The following is a 12,338-nucleotide window of genomic DNA, read 5'->3' as shown; positions in this document are numbered from 1 at the left end:
AAAGGGTGCTCAGCCCATTGGGGGTGGCCGCAGCACGGGAGGCATCGGTGGCGCCCTGTGGAGCGAGGTGGGGACGGGGTTGGGTGCCAGGGAGGATAGAAACTGAGAAATGCATGCTCCAAGTATCTGCATGCACCGAATCGGTCCGGCTGGCGCCTCGGCCATTGTCCGGCCGGGGGACCAACGTGCCTGTGGACGGAAGGGTCTTCGTTGCCGCACCGGCTCGCCGAATCCTGTGGAATTGAATGGATACGTGGCTGGTTGGAGAGTGCAGCACGAATGCGCATCCCCACCAACCCCACCGAGCACCACGCACGTGCAGCAGCGCCGCGCCGGGAGGCCGGGGTGCACACCCCAAAACCGGGGGCGGGGCCGGCCTTCATGCAGCTGCAGCCCGCTAGAGACATGGCTAGATGGTGCTGGCTAATACAGAGGCATGCCCTCGGCCACGGCCGTGTGGAGGGGGGAATTGGGAGTGTATCGACAGGTGGGTTACGGACATAAAGCGCCTTCCCCTTCTCCTGGCGGCAATCGAGCTTGTTCCCGCCATGCCCCACGTACCGGAAGAGGGGGCGATGGAAAAACCCTGACGCGTGAGATCTTCGACCTTGGGGCGGGGCATTCTGCTGCACTAAGGCTGAGACACGCTTGAACGGAAGCGTCAATTTTCGAAGAACATGCAAAGATCTCCCACTCCATGCATGTCTCGCGGCATATTCCCACGGTAGCTACAACTGCAACTGAGACCCCCGTTCCCACCCTGTCCTCCTGCTCCCTTTCCTTGGAGATGCATGTGGAGGCTGGATCACGAGATCCATTGACAGCCTGATCCATCACCATATCTCAGATCCAGCCCCTTGGAGGCATGGGGGTTTTTGACGGCCTGTTCAAGGGCTCCCGGCCCGGCGCAGGCACGCCCAGGCGGGGGACCCAGATGACCCGCCAGCCCTCCAGCCCCGGCGCGCCAGACGCCCGCCCGCAGCGCACCCCCGAGCAGACGCTCATCGACGCCGCGGCCTGGTCCCTGCCGGACTGGACGGGGCGAGGCGCGCAGCGTGCGCAGCGTGCCGAGCAGGAGGCCATGGACGCGGCCCTGGCCCTGGAGCTGGCAAGGTCGGAGAGCCTCCACAGATCGGCACGGGGGTTGGTCCCTCCAGCCTCCAGCGGCGGCCCGCCCACGCCAGCGCCCGTCGCAGCGACAGAGGCACCGGCGCTGCATGGCGTGGCAAGCGATCAGGATGAGGGGCTGGCCATGGCACTGGCCGAATCGGTCAAGCTCGCGGAGGCGCGGTCTGCCGAGGCCGATGACACGGCACGCAGCTTCCAGGTCGGCGGGTGGTGGGATCTGTTGGAGGAAGCCAGAAGGGGAGGGCAGCCAGAGTATGTGCAGGCTGTGTCGTTCCGACGTGCAACGGGGGATCAGGGGTGCTGGCGAGGAGTGAGACTTGACCGGCAAAGGGTGCCGAGCTGGTACATTAGCAGACAAAGTCCTGAATACAGCAGATCTCAAGGTAGTTCCATCTGAACCTTCCTTTCCAATTCCGCCAACACTGGATGCAGAACGCCGTGGCCATGGCCATGGCCGCCTCCCTTTCTTCGGCCACCTACGACGACCTCCTGCGCGACGTCTCCTGCTGGGTGCGCGACCTGCGCGGGTCGTGCGGGGACGTGGAGGCCGCGCTGCGGGAGGTGGCGGCCTCCCGCGCCGAAGTCGACGGCCAGCTGGCTGCCCTGGGGGGCGCTGGGGACGAGGAGGCCCTGCCCCGCGCGCTGTGGCTCTCGGAGCAGTACGCGGCGGTGGAGGGGCGGCTGGCGGAGCTGCAGCACAGGGTGGCACCCATCCAGGAGGCCGTGGCGGGGCTGGCCACCCTGCACGTGTACATCCAGGAGGCGCAGGTGCTTGTCTGGGTTTGGGAGGGGGGGGGGCTGGAATCGCGGGATGGTGCCGCAAAGGGGACGGGGGGGGTGTGCGTGAGTGTGGGTGGGCGTGACATCATGTCTGCAGGGTGTCGCGTCTTGCAAGGGCTACCAGACTGACGCTGTCCTGCATCCCCTCATCTCCTCATGTCCAGCCGGCGGCGAGTGAGGCGGAGCTCCAGCGGGACTACATCATCGCGCACCTGTTTGAGGCGCTGAGTCAGCAGGGCCTGGACGCCAACCACCCACTTGGGGCCTGGGGCAACGGGGAGCGAGATGGCAGCCAGGCAGGTCGGGGGTGCCAGGCCAGGGTGCCGCGTGTGAGGGTTGGGGGCTCACCCGGTGGGCCAGCTGGGTGGCAAACGCTTGGAGTGAGTGGGGTCCATGGTTGGATGGCGATGCATCCTCATGGGGCTGTCGTGCATGTGTAGCCTCTACACGATTCTCTTTGGGACTCGGCTATCACAGCAACGCTATTCTCTTTGTCGCCCAGGCTTCTGGACACGGAGGTGACCTGAGGGACATTGTACAGCAGCTCATCGAGGACTGCCGCAGGATGCCGCCGCTCCCACGCTTTGTCATGGCCGAGGAGGAGGAGGAGGCAGGGACGAGCCAGGCTCTGAGGGAGCAGCGAATCGAGTCCAACGAGGACAGCAACGACGCAGGTGGGACACCAGGATATTGAGGTTTTGAGACTGCATATCCACAAATCTTCGGAGGAGCAACTCGACGGTGGAGAGGTTTTCGAAGCGAAGCCTGCAGCGCCCAGTGTTTGTCTTCACCGGCAACCGCCTGCCAATGTCATCCATCTTGTCCACCTTTACCCCTGGCACACAGGCTCCATCGAGGCCATGCCCAGCGCTCCCGTCCTGCTCGAGGAGGAAGGCCCCTCGCACCGCCCTGCCGTCCCCTCTCTGAACCTCCCGCCCTCGAGGGAAGAGGAGGAGCTGCCGGCAGCAGTGCCGGAGCCTGCTACCGTGGCAGCCCCTGTCTCTGCTCCCGCCAGCGACCCAGATGCTGGGCTGCCCAGCGATCTGGCACTGCACGCTGCGCCAGCCAGCGAGCCTGCACCAGTTCTTGCGCCCGACGTCAGTGCGGCATCACTCGCTTCATCAGCCAGCAGTTCATCGCCAGCCATCCCCCCCGCAGACGATCCAGCACCAGGTGTCGCACCACCATCACACAGTGCAGACCATGCCGGGAGTGGGCCCCCCACCCGCCGGGCCACCGCATCCCGAGCCCAGGACGAGGAGCCGCCCCTCGCGCCAACCCCTCCGACGCCAGGAGGAGGGCGCTCCTCGCCGGACAAGGGCGCACGGGCCGGCCGGGCCCTGCGCTCGCCCTCCCCGCTGCCCACGCCCACGCACCACACGCCGCGAGACGGCCTGCGCCCCAGCCCGCGCGACGCCATCGTCCGCCTGCCCCCCCTCGTAGCCCTGCGCCACGATCTGCAGCGCTCGGCGGCGCTGGCGGGGAGGGGCGTGCCCCTGCCCAGCCCGCGCGGCGGCGGCGGGCGGGCGGCGGCCGGCCACGTCCCCTCGCCCACGGCAGGCGGGGCATACCCGACCGTCCGGCACGGCGGCCGGGCGGCGGTCGCTGCACCCCGGGAGACGCGCGGCCTGGCTGGAGACAGCGTGAAGGAGGACGAGTACGGCGACGTGAGTGCGCGCGTCGGTGGCGAGTCTGGAGTCTCACCGGACGAGGGCCCCGCCGACCTCCCATTGCCGATGCTGGAGACCCTGGCCCGGCGCATCGCGGACGCGCGACCGGCCTCGCTGGCGGAGGTCTGCGCCCTGGTAGCCGACGTCGAGCTCGCCGCCGGCGTGCCCGCGGCGGCGCTGGGCCGCGCGGGGTCGGCCGCCGCGCAGGGCGGCGCGCTGAGCTGGCCGCGCGAGCGCTGGTCGGCGGCGGCGGCCGCGGCGCGGCTGGCGGCGGAGCTGGCCGCTTCCGCGGCTGCGCTGGCCGCCTGGAGCCTACCCGCCTCGCCCGACCTGGCGGCCGAGGGCCGCCGCCTGACTGCCGCCGTGGAGGACGCCGCGGCGCTGGCTGGGCGCTGCGCCTACGCTCACGACGCGCTGCGTCAGCGCCTGGCGCGCGCGGGCCTGCCCTGGGACGCCGCCGCGCTGGAGGGGGTGCGCTGGGCCGCGCAGGCGGCGGCGCGCGCGCTGGCGGCCGCCGCGGTTGACGCGGAGCGTGCGGTGCAGCGCCGCGCGTCCTGCACCGCGGCGCAGGCGCTGGAGCCGCTGGTGGAGGGCGTGGAGGCCGTCTTCCGCGTGCACCAGTTCGCCGGCGGCCTGAACCGCGCGGCCACGGAGGCCGCCACGGAGCTCATGCGCCGCACCGTGCACTGCGCTCGCATGGCGGACCCCCTCTGGCTCCGCGACGCCAAGTTTGCGTAGGGGGGGGGAGGCGATGGTGGAAGGGAAGGGGGGGAGGGGTGAATGCGCGCCCCTTGGCCTGCGGGCTGCGAGTAAGTATATGCCGAGCCCGGCCTGTGATCCGCGTGTGCCCTCAGTCCTCTGTCCCTCTGCTGGACATTCATCCGCCAACAGACCACATACGGCCCCCCTGCTACATGCCTCAGCCATGTGCGTGCCTGCGGCGGCACGACGCCGTGCTCCCACTCACTGATGTGACACCCCTGACCTTCATCGCGTGACGCTGCATCCGACCCTTGCCACTTGGCTGCTGACTGCATGGTGCTCTGTATAACGATGAGTTTGACAAAGCGCCCTTCCTCTCAGAATCACACATCTCATACCAGGTCCCAGGCCGCCTCCAGGGCATTTGTGAGCCGCGCAATGGCGTAGGCAGCCGACAGGGGGAACTGGGAGATGGACAGGTACTCGTCGACGTACCCGTCGTCGATCTTGCCGTGCGAGAAGGCCCCCAGCACGAACACCAAGGGCTTGCCAGGGGGAAAGCGTGCCACCGTGGTCGCGACAGGCGCCAGCGACTCGGAGGAGTGGGAGAAGCCGATGCGCAGCGCGTCCACGGGGAGGTGGGGCGGCACCGGGCCCTTGACCACGCGGAGCAGCTTGTCGGGGCCGTTGGTTGCCCGAATGCTCAGCTTCTGCAGCAGCTGCACGAAAAGGCCGGCAAAGCGTTTGTAGGTGCGTGGCAGCCGCACCTGGTGCGAGCGGTGGGAATTGGGTTAAGGGCATTGGCTGATCAGTCGGGTCATGCCTCGGGGCGGGAAATTGAGTGAGGGACACCACCTTGTGACCACTGCATGTGCACTTGGGGTCTAGGCTGGTGGGCAAAGGTACCATATGCAGAGAAATCCAACCGGACGCTGTCCATCTTTGTGAGAATTCGCAACATGCATCCTCCCCCCCCCCCCCCTCCCAATCACTACCTTGGGGTTGACTTGGATGAGCACGTTCTTGGCAGTGTGCACATAAATCTCCTTGACCTTGCCTGCCTTGTTCAGCGGGGAGTCCAATATCATGAGCAACGCCTGCAGGGTGGGATTGGAGGCTCGAGGGTTGGCGGCTGTGAGGGCAGATGTCTACCATGCACTCCGGCGCCAGAGCGGGGATGGGACTCACGGGGTGGAGGTCATGGCTACAGAACCATGTGCCTCAAAGGGTATGCGCAGTCCACCATACCGCACGCTTCACCCACTCTGTAAATCCACGAGCCGGGCCAATAGAGTGCCATGCCAGCAATCCTCACTGAGCCCACCTGATGGGCGATGTCGGGTCGATATTGCGCGGGGTCCCTCCCGTGTCGTTTAAGGAAGGATGTGTGGTCGTCACAGTTCAGCAGCTCGTAGCCCTTGCCCACTTTGGCAGTCTCGAGGGTGGCTCCTTCCAGCACAAAGGTGACCGACTGCTGGCTTGAGGTCTCTGCGGCAGCCTCGTCCTCCTCCCTTGGAGGCACAATGCCGGGGGCCATATGTACTGGTTCAAACCTTGTTCAAGCACCTAGTTCTCGCCGCGTGTGGAAGAGTGAAGCAGAGAGAGGTGGCGACACTATAGGCGCATGCGCTGGTGATTGGCCGGCAGAGCCAGCTTCCCTGAGCTGCTGCTTGTGTTTTCAAGAGTATCTTCACGTTGCCAGTGTATTTCTCGCCCAAATGTTCCTGCTTCGCGCTGAAAGGGTAATGCAGTGCTCCCTGAGTATCACATGGATGCGCGCTCGCAGCGCCACGTCGATGGATCACAAGCCAACACAAGGATGTAACATGAAGCACAGCCTTCGAATCAGCGATCAAAACCAAAGTCTCGAGCACTGAATATATGTGGGGCGCGTTGGCTGCAATCGCTGGGGCGAGCATCGCACTCGCCTTGGTCCACCAGGCTGTCGAGGTCGTGAAGGGGGGTGGCAAGGATGACGCATCGGTGAAGCAGAGTGCCCTTCCGCCTCCAGACAAAAACATGAAGAAGAGCCCTGGTAAGGGTCGGACTTTCATGTCCTGGGGGATCTTTGGTACTGCTTGACATGTTTGGGCGTTTAGGCCGTCCCAGGAGGGACGCTGCTGCTGCTGCCGACCTTGATTGGGGCATGCTCAGCCACCCAGCGCACGACCCCGCAGATGGAACCTGGCGCGCGCCCCTGTGGGAGTCCAAGAATGCGGCAGAAATGTTGAAGGCTGCCAAGAAGACTGCTCGCAAGTAGTGGGCGGGAGGCATTGATGATGAGGTGCCAACTTGCCAGCAGCCAGCAGCCGGGCAGGCTTGCGCGGCGCCTGAAACACACCATGCAGCGAGGCAACGCTGCCTCCCCAAATATCCTTGGTCCTCAGCGCCGCAGAGACCCTCCAAACCTGCACCAGCGCTGCAACGGCGTGGGCGCTGCGGCGCCGGGGCAGGTGGCCTGGGAGCCCATCACTCCTAAGCAGCTGGCTCTGAAGCTGGGAGTGGCGGCATCCACCGGAAAGCTGGACCTGTCTGGTTGCGGACTGCGGCATGTTCCCCCTGAGGTCTTTGACATCACAGGTGGGTTCCTAACAGGCTGAACCGGGGGGTGTACTCATCATGTTGTCACCAGCGTCAGTTACCATGTGACAGTTTGGACTGTGCTGCAGTTGTCTCCGGACGGAATACCCCGCCTCGCCTCTTACCGGCTGTTGTTTATTATGGATACTACAAACACATCAACGCCGCAACTTCCTCCAGATCTGGAGGAGCTGTCCCTGGCGGGGAATGGCATCGAGGAGCTGCCCGAAGGCATCGCCTCCCTTCCCTGCCTGACCAAGCTGCAGCTGGCGGGAAATGAGTTGCGCCGCCTGCCCACGGCATTGACGACCCTGCAGGACCTACGCGGCCTCTGGCTGCATGGCAACGCGCTGGAGACGCTGCCAGAGGACCTGGGCGCGCTGGAGGCCCTGGAGCTGCTGTCCCTGGCGGGGAATGCGCTGCGCATGCTGCCGTGGTCGGTCGGCGACCTGCACGCCCTGCGCGAGCTCAATCTGGCGGGCAATGCGCTGACGGCGCTGCCGGGGTCCATCGGCGGCCTGCGTGGTCTGCAGACGCTGAGCCTGCTGGGCAACCGGCTGGAGGCGGTGCCGGAGACGCTGGGGGCGCTGGGCGCGCTGCGCGAGCTCTGGCTCCAGGGCAACCCGGGCCTTGGCGCGTTGCCGGAGGAGCTGGGCAGCCTGACGGCGCTGACACACGCCTCCGCGGCCGACTGCGGCCTGGCGCGCGTGCCTGGGAGCCTCTTGGCGTTGCCGCGCCTCCGCACGCTGAGCTTGTACGGGAACCGGCTGGCGACGCTGCCTGCCGAGGCCCTGCAGCAGGTGTACTACGAGGATGACGAGGAATCGATGACGACGATGGCTGACGGCGGGTGCCTTGCTCATCCTGTGTTCTGTGTGGGGTGTGGGTCCAGCGGGGGCTGGGGTCCAGACGTGGCCGGGGATGGGATGTCTTCTGCCACTCATCCAATGCCGGAGCCGCCGCCAATGGTCAGCACTGACTCCACACATCGTGCAACCCTCAGGGCACCTCCCTGCGGCGCCTGTGGCTGGAGGGCAACCCTCTGGACGCGGGGACCCTGGCGTCCCTGATTGCTGGCGCCAGTATGAGCCAGGACGTGACGGTGGGTCTTGACGAGTCGCAGCTGCAGCATGCGGCAGCAAGCGTGGGCGCCGTCCCAATACCAGCAAACGTCCAGCGCTCTGAGATTCTCGCCCCCGGCCCGGGCCTGTTCAAGCTCGTGCGCTGGGCTGGTCTGGCCGGGATCCCGGCGGCCGCGCGACCCTCTGCCACCCAGGGTGCGCCGCTCGCCGCCGCCGAAACCCTGCTCGTCGCCTTTGGCAGCGCCCCCGGCGTTCCCAACTGGGCGGGTGCGCTGAAGAAAGTAGCCGCCCGGCCGGAGGTGGCCCCGTTTGACGTGCTCTTCGTCGTGGACGCCGCCCGCGCCTGGTACCATGGTGAGCTCTTCGGGATGGGAACAGGTGGGGGGACGGTGGCGCAGCCCGCACGCCCTGAGTCACGCGATGAGCTGTGTGCATGCTGGGGTGCAGGCCGAGCCGCCGCCCATCCACACCGTCACCGTCATGCCAGGCGGGGACGCGGGCATCGAGGAGTACGCGGGCCCCCTGCGACAGGCGGCCTCGTGCTACCACCGAGTGGTCCTGCTGGGCGACAGCATGGGCGGCACGGCGGCCCTCCTCTTTGCCGGACAGGCCACCAAGGTGGTGGCCTTCTGCCCCCAGGTGGACCTGGCGCGCTCGGCCATCCGCCCCGCCGGCCCCGCGCCCTGGCGCGCCGCGCTGCAGCGCCGCGTCGAGGAAAGTGTGGCAGCGTGCAGGGGCGTCGTGGACGTGCACGTGGGAACCTGGGAGCACGACCAGGAGCAGGTGGGGCGTCTGGCTGGGTGGGTGGAGGCGGGACGATGTGGACCTGGGCCCCGTGGGAGGACGGCTCGTGCAGGGCCGGGAGCCGCCCCCCGCCCCACCCCATACTCCACCACCGTCACATGCCTGACCACACCCTAGGTGCAAGGCCTGGAGTCCGGGTCGGTGGTGGTGCATGTTCACCCGGTGAACAGCCACAGGCTGAGTGCGGAGCTGGCGAGGAGTGGGGAGCTCGAGGTGATCATCGCCGGCTCCCTGATGCCAGCCTGAACCCTTAGCTGCTCCGGCCAGGGCATGTCCTGGCCGACCGAGTGCACCATGCATGCGTGGCACGCGCAGCTGCCCTAGCTCCTCTGGCAGTGAATGCTCAACCTGCGGCCCAGCATGAGAAAGGGTGGTGTTGTGTAGACCTCGAGGCCCCTGTGATGGATGCCATGATAGCCTTACGTAATGAGGGTGCGCAGCATGAGCGAGGATTGCGCCTACCAGCCCGGCTTTGAGGCCTCGGCCCCCATCCCAGACCACTCATATGTGAGTGCTCACATCGAAACTCAATCGCGTCCCGCCACTGGTCCCTCTCGCCCCACTCCGCTCTAGGATGCCCGCAGTCAGCCCAGACGCCTGCCTCGCCACGTGCGCGACTGTCGGGGCATAGGAACGTTGTCATTCGGCATGGCAGAAACCGCTTCCTCGCGGCCGGAGTCTACCGCGGAGCTGGCCTCCAGCGGGGCTGATGGCGTCACCCACAGCGTGCGGTGCCGCTGGACTCTGACCGGCTTCAACACATCCAAGCAGCTCTGGTCGCCATACTTCACGGTGGCTGGCTCCGATGGCCGGGAGCACGATGGGCGTGTGCTCATCTACCCCTCAGGTGCTGGGCTGGGGTGTGGGGAAGGGTGGGGTGACGCAGGGGCAGGGGGCTAGGGCAGACCAGCTTGCTCCTTGGATGCCAGGTTTGCAGGCCATGCCCTGGAGCATAGTCTCTGTGTGCAACCTTCTCAAGTGTCCCCCTCAAGACCCCACATCCTTGCCGTCATCATCCGCTGCCCTCTCATTCATGCCAAGCAGGGGACAGCCAGGCCCTGCCCGGCTACGTCTCCGTCTACCTCCAGCTGAGCGACCCTGGGAACAGCAGCAAGTGGGACGTGTTTGCCAGCTACCGCCTCAGCATCGGCACCGAGGCCCAGAAGGGGAGGGAGGTGCTGTCACGTGATTCGTGGCACCGCTTCTCCGCCCGAAAGAAATCCCATGGTACTGCGAAGGGCCTGGTGGCTGGTGACATTGAATGGAAAGCCCGTTGCGGTGTTGGATGCAGTGGAAGTACAGCTCTTTGCAGCACTTCCATATCAGTAGCGGCCTCGAGGTGGGTCTGTCACTCAGGATCCCCCCCTTTCTGAAGAGCCAGTAGCACCCACCCCCCACCCAAAATTGTCTCCCCGCCCCTGACCGCAGGCTGGTGTGACTTTGCGCCGCACGCCGCGCTGACGGAGCCCGGCGGGGCGGCCGGGTCGCTGCCGGAGTCGGTGGAGCTGTCGCTGGACATCACCATCCTGGCAGAGTCCACCTCCTTCTCGCGCGACCCGGACCTCAGCGGGCGCGTTCCCGGCGCGTCGGACCCCTGCATGGCCGGCAAGTTCCTGTGGACGGTGCAGAACTTTACCGCCTTCCAGCCCCTGCTGAAGACGCAGAAGATCATGAGCCCCGCCTTCACCGCCGGTGCGGGGTTTGGGTTGTGGGAGGAGCGCGAGTGAGGCGGTGTGGTCATGCACCCTGCATACCCCGGACCCCCCCTCACTACCCCCCACCCACCCACGCGGCGCTCTTCCCCCATCAGGTGACATCATGCTGCGGCTGTCGGTGTACGTCTCGGCCCTGGGCGACGGCGAGTGGCTCAGCCTGTGCCTGGAGTCCAAGGACGGCGAGGTGAAGCTGCAGCCTGAGCGCTCCACCTGGTGCCTCTTCCGCCTGTCGGTGAACGCGCAGCCGGGCGCGAGCGCGGGCGCGGGCGCCGACGCGGGCTCGCCACCGCTGCGCAGCGTCCAGCGCGACTCCTACGGTCGCCTGGCCGCCGATGTGCGTGGCGGGGAGAACACCAGCCTGGGCTGGAACGACTTCATGGCCCTGGCCGACTTTGCGGCACCGCCCTACCTGGTGGGCGACACCGCGGTGTTCGCGGCGTCGTTCCAGGTCATCCGCGAGACCACGAGCCTGACGCGCACGCTGGAGCCGCGCGGCGGCTGGGGCGGCGGCGTGCCAGGCGGCGGCGGCCCCGGCCGCGCCGGCGGCAACCCCGGGTCGCTGCGCGGGGCGGGCGGCGGCGGCCTGGCCGCGCCGCGCAAGCTGGCGGCGCGCGAGTCGGACTACGCGGCGCGCTTCACCTGGCGCATCGACAACTTCACGCGCCTGAAGGACGTGCTGAAGCGGCGCAAGATCCAGGGCCTGTGCATCAAGTCGCGGCGCTTCACGGTGGGCGGGCGCGACTGCCGCCTGATCGTGTACCCGCGTGGCCAGGCCCAGCCCCCAACCTGCCTGTCCCTGTTCCTGGAGGTCTGGGACCCAGCCCCCCGCCTCCCTGGACTGGACCAGCTTTGTGAGCCACCGCCTGGCGGTGGTGAACCAGCGCGCGGAGGACCGATCTGTGGCCAAGGAGTCGCAGAACCGCTACTCCTGCACCGCCAAGGACTGGGGCTGGCGCGACTTCGTGTCGCTCACCACCCTGTTCGACGCCGACGCGGGGTTCCTGGTCAACGACGCCGTGGTGTTCACCGCTGACGCCGTGGTGCTCAAGGAGGCCTGCGACGTGCGCAGCGTGCTCCTGGGGCCCGCCGACCGCGCGCCCCCACGGCTGCCGGGGGCGGGCGGTGGCGCGGGGCCCGGGAAGGGGGCGGTGGGTGACGGGAAGGCGGGGGAGGGTGAGAGTGACGAGGGCGGCGAGAGCGAGCACGCCCCCGACGCCGCGCCCCCTGCCGGCCCAGCCGCGGCCACCCCCGGCCCCGACGCCGCCGCGACGGCGACGGCCGCGGGGCAGGCGTGGCCGCCCGCGGCGCTGCGCGCAGCTGCGCCCCCCCTGACGGGCGAGGACGGCGCGTGCCCGGTGAAGACGCTGATGACGTGGCGCGTGGACAACCTGGCGGCGTTCAAGGACATCCTGGAGACGCGCAAGATCTTCTCCCGCTTCTTCCCCGTGGGGCCCATCCAGCTGCGCATCGGGCTGTACGACTCGCTGGAGTCCCTGTGCATCTACCTGGAGGGCGACCTGGCCGCGCCCTCGCCCTTCTCCGCGCCCGGTGGCGGCGGCGGCGGCGGCGCCGCGCCCCCCGACCCCCCCGCCAACCACTGGGTGCGGTACCGCCTGTCGGTTGTCAACCAGCGCGCGCCGGAGGCGACCGAGTGGCGCGAGGCCAGCCTGTGCACCCGCTCCTGGAACAACGGCGTGCTCCAGTTCCCGCGCCTGGGCTCGCTGCTGGACGCCACGGCGGGCCCCGCGCACCGTGATGCCCTGGTGGTCTCCTGCGAGGTGCTGGAGGTGGTGCCCTGGCCCGACTTCCGCGACTCGGGCGCCTCGCCGGGCCTGCGCCACGGCCTGGCAGGGCCCGTGGCCGGCGGCCTCGGCGCC

The 12,338-nt window shown here is 67.8% G+C and overlaps 6 protein-coding genes across 6 annotated transcripts in view; 3 read left to right on the top strand and 3 right to left on the bottom strand.

The window, feature by feature from the left end:
* Window positions 1–407, bottom strand: part of F751_6611 (Ribose-phosphate pyrophosphokinase 1) — a gene marked incomplete at both ends in the record, with an annotated part of 2,769 nt that extends 2,362 nt beyond the window's left edge. The window contains 2 exons of the mRNA XM_011402312.1: window positions 220–233; window positions 317–407. Coding sequence (XP_011400614.1) covers window positions 220–233; window positions 317–407 — 105 coding nt within the window. The remainder of the gene's footprint in view (window positions 1–219; window positions 234–316) is intronic.
* A 2-nt stretch (window positions 408–409) lies between these two features.
* Window positions 410–622, bottom strand: F751_6610 (hypothetical protein; the record flags this gene model as incomplete). Its single annotated transcript, XM_011402311.1, has 1 exon — window positions 410–622. The coding sequence occupies one exon, from the start codon at window positions 620–622 to the stop codon at window positions 410–412; it is 213 nt and encodes a 70-aa protein (XP_011400613.1).
* A 243-nt stretch (window positions 623–865) lies between these two features.
* Window positions 866–4,316, top strand: F751_6609 (hypothetical protein; the record flags this gene model as incomplete). The annotated part of the gene is made up of 6 exons (XM_011402310.1): window positions 866–1,327; window positions 1,561–1,896; window positions 2,073–2,208; window positions 2,427–2,582; window positions 2,755–3,009; window positions 3,469–4,316. The coding sequence occupies 6 exons, from the start codon at window positions 866–868 to the stop codon at window positions 4,314–4,316; spliced, it is 2,193 nt and encodes a 730-aa protein (XP_011400612.1).
* Window positions 4,317–4,672: 356 nt separating this feature from the next.
* Window positions 4,673–5,817, bottom strand: F751_6608 (Ribosomal RNA small subunit methyltransferase NEP1; the record flags this gene model as incomplete). The annotated part of the gene is made up of 3 exons (XM_011402309.1): window positions 4,673–5,047; window positions 5,276–5,377; window positions 5,605–5,817. The coding sequence occupies 3 exons, from the start codon at window positions 5,815–5,817 to the stop codon at window positions 4,673–4,675; spliced, it is 690 nt and encodes a 229-aa protein (XP_011400611.1).
* An 805-nt stretch (window positions 5,818–6,622) lies between these two features.
* On the top strand, window positions 6,623–8,863 carry F751_6607 (Leucine-rich repeat-containing protein 40; the record flags this gene model as incomplete). The annotated part of the gene is made up of 4 exons (XM_011402308.1): window positions 6,623–6,860; window positions 7,041–7,735; window positions 7,864–8,320; window positions 8,430–8,863. 4 exons carry the CDS (start codon window positions 6,623–6,625, stop codon window positions 8,861–8,863), a joined length of 1,824 nt encoding a protein of 607 aa, XP_011400610.1.
* Window positions 8,864–9,394: 531 nt separating this feature from the next.
* Window positions 9,395–12,338, top strand: part of F751_6606 (Ubiquitin carboxyl-terminal hydrolase 12) — a gene marked incomplete at both ends in the record, with an annotated part of 9,765 nt that continues 6,821 nt past the window's right edge. The window contains 7 exons of the mRNA XM_011402307.1: window positions 9,395–9,593; window positions 9,791–9,931; window positions 10,175–10,438; window positions 10,557–10,909; window positions 11,078–11,188; window positions 11,283–11,531; window positions 11,802–12,317. Coding sequence (XP_011400609.1) covers window positions 9,395–9,593; window positions 9,791–9,931; window positions 10,175–10,438; window positions 10,557–10,909; window positions 11,078–11,188; window positions 11,283–11,531; window positions 11,802–12,317 — 1,833 coding nt within the window. The remainder of the gene's footprint in view (window positions 9,594–9,790; window positions 9,932–10,174; window positions 10,439–10,556; window positions 10,910–11,077; window positions 11,189–11,282; window positions 11,532–11,801; window positions 12,318–12,338) is intronic.

This window comes from Auxenochlorella protothecoides (genome assembly GCF_000733215.1).
Source record: "Auxenochlorella protothecoides strain 0710 unplaced genomic scaffold scaffold91, whole genome shotgun sequence".
NCBI lineage: Eukaryota > Viridiplantae > Chlorophyta > Trebouxiophyceae > Chlorellales > Chlorellaceae > Auxenochlorella > Auxenochlorella protothecoides.
This window is presented reverse-complemented; position numbering and strand designations above follow the sequence as displayed.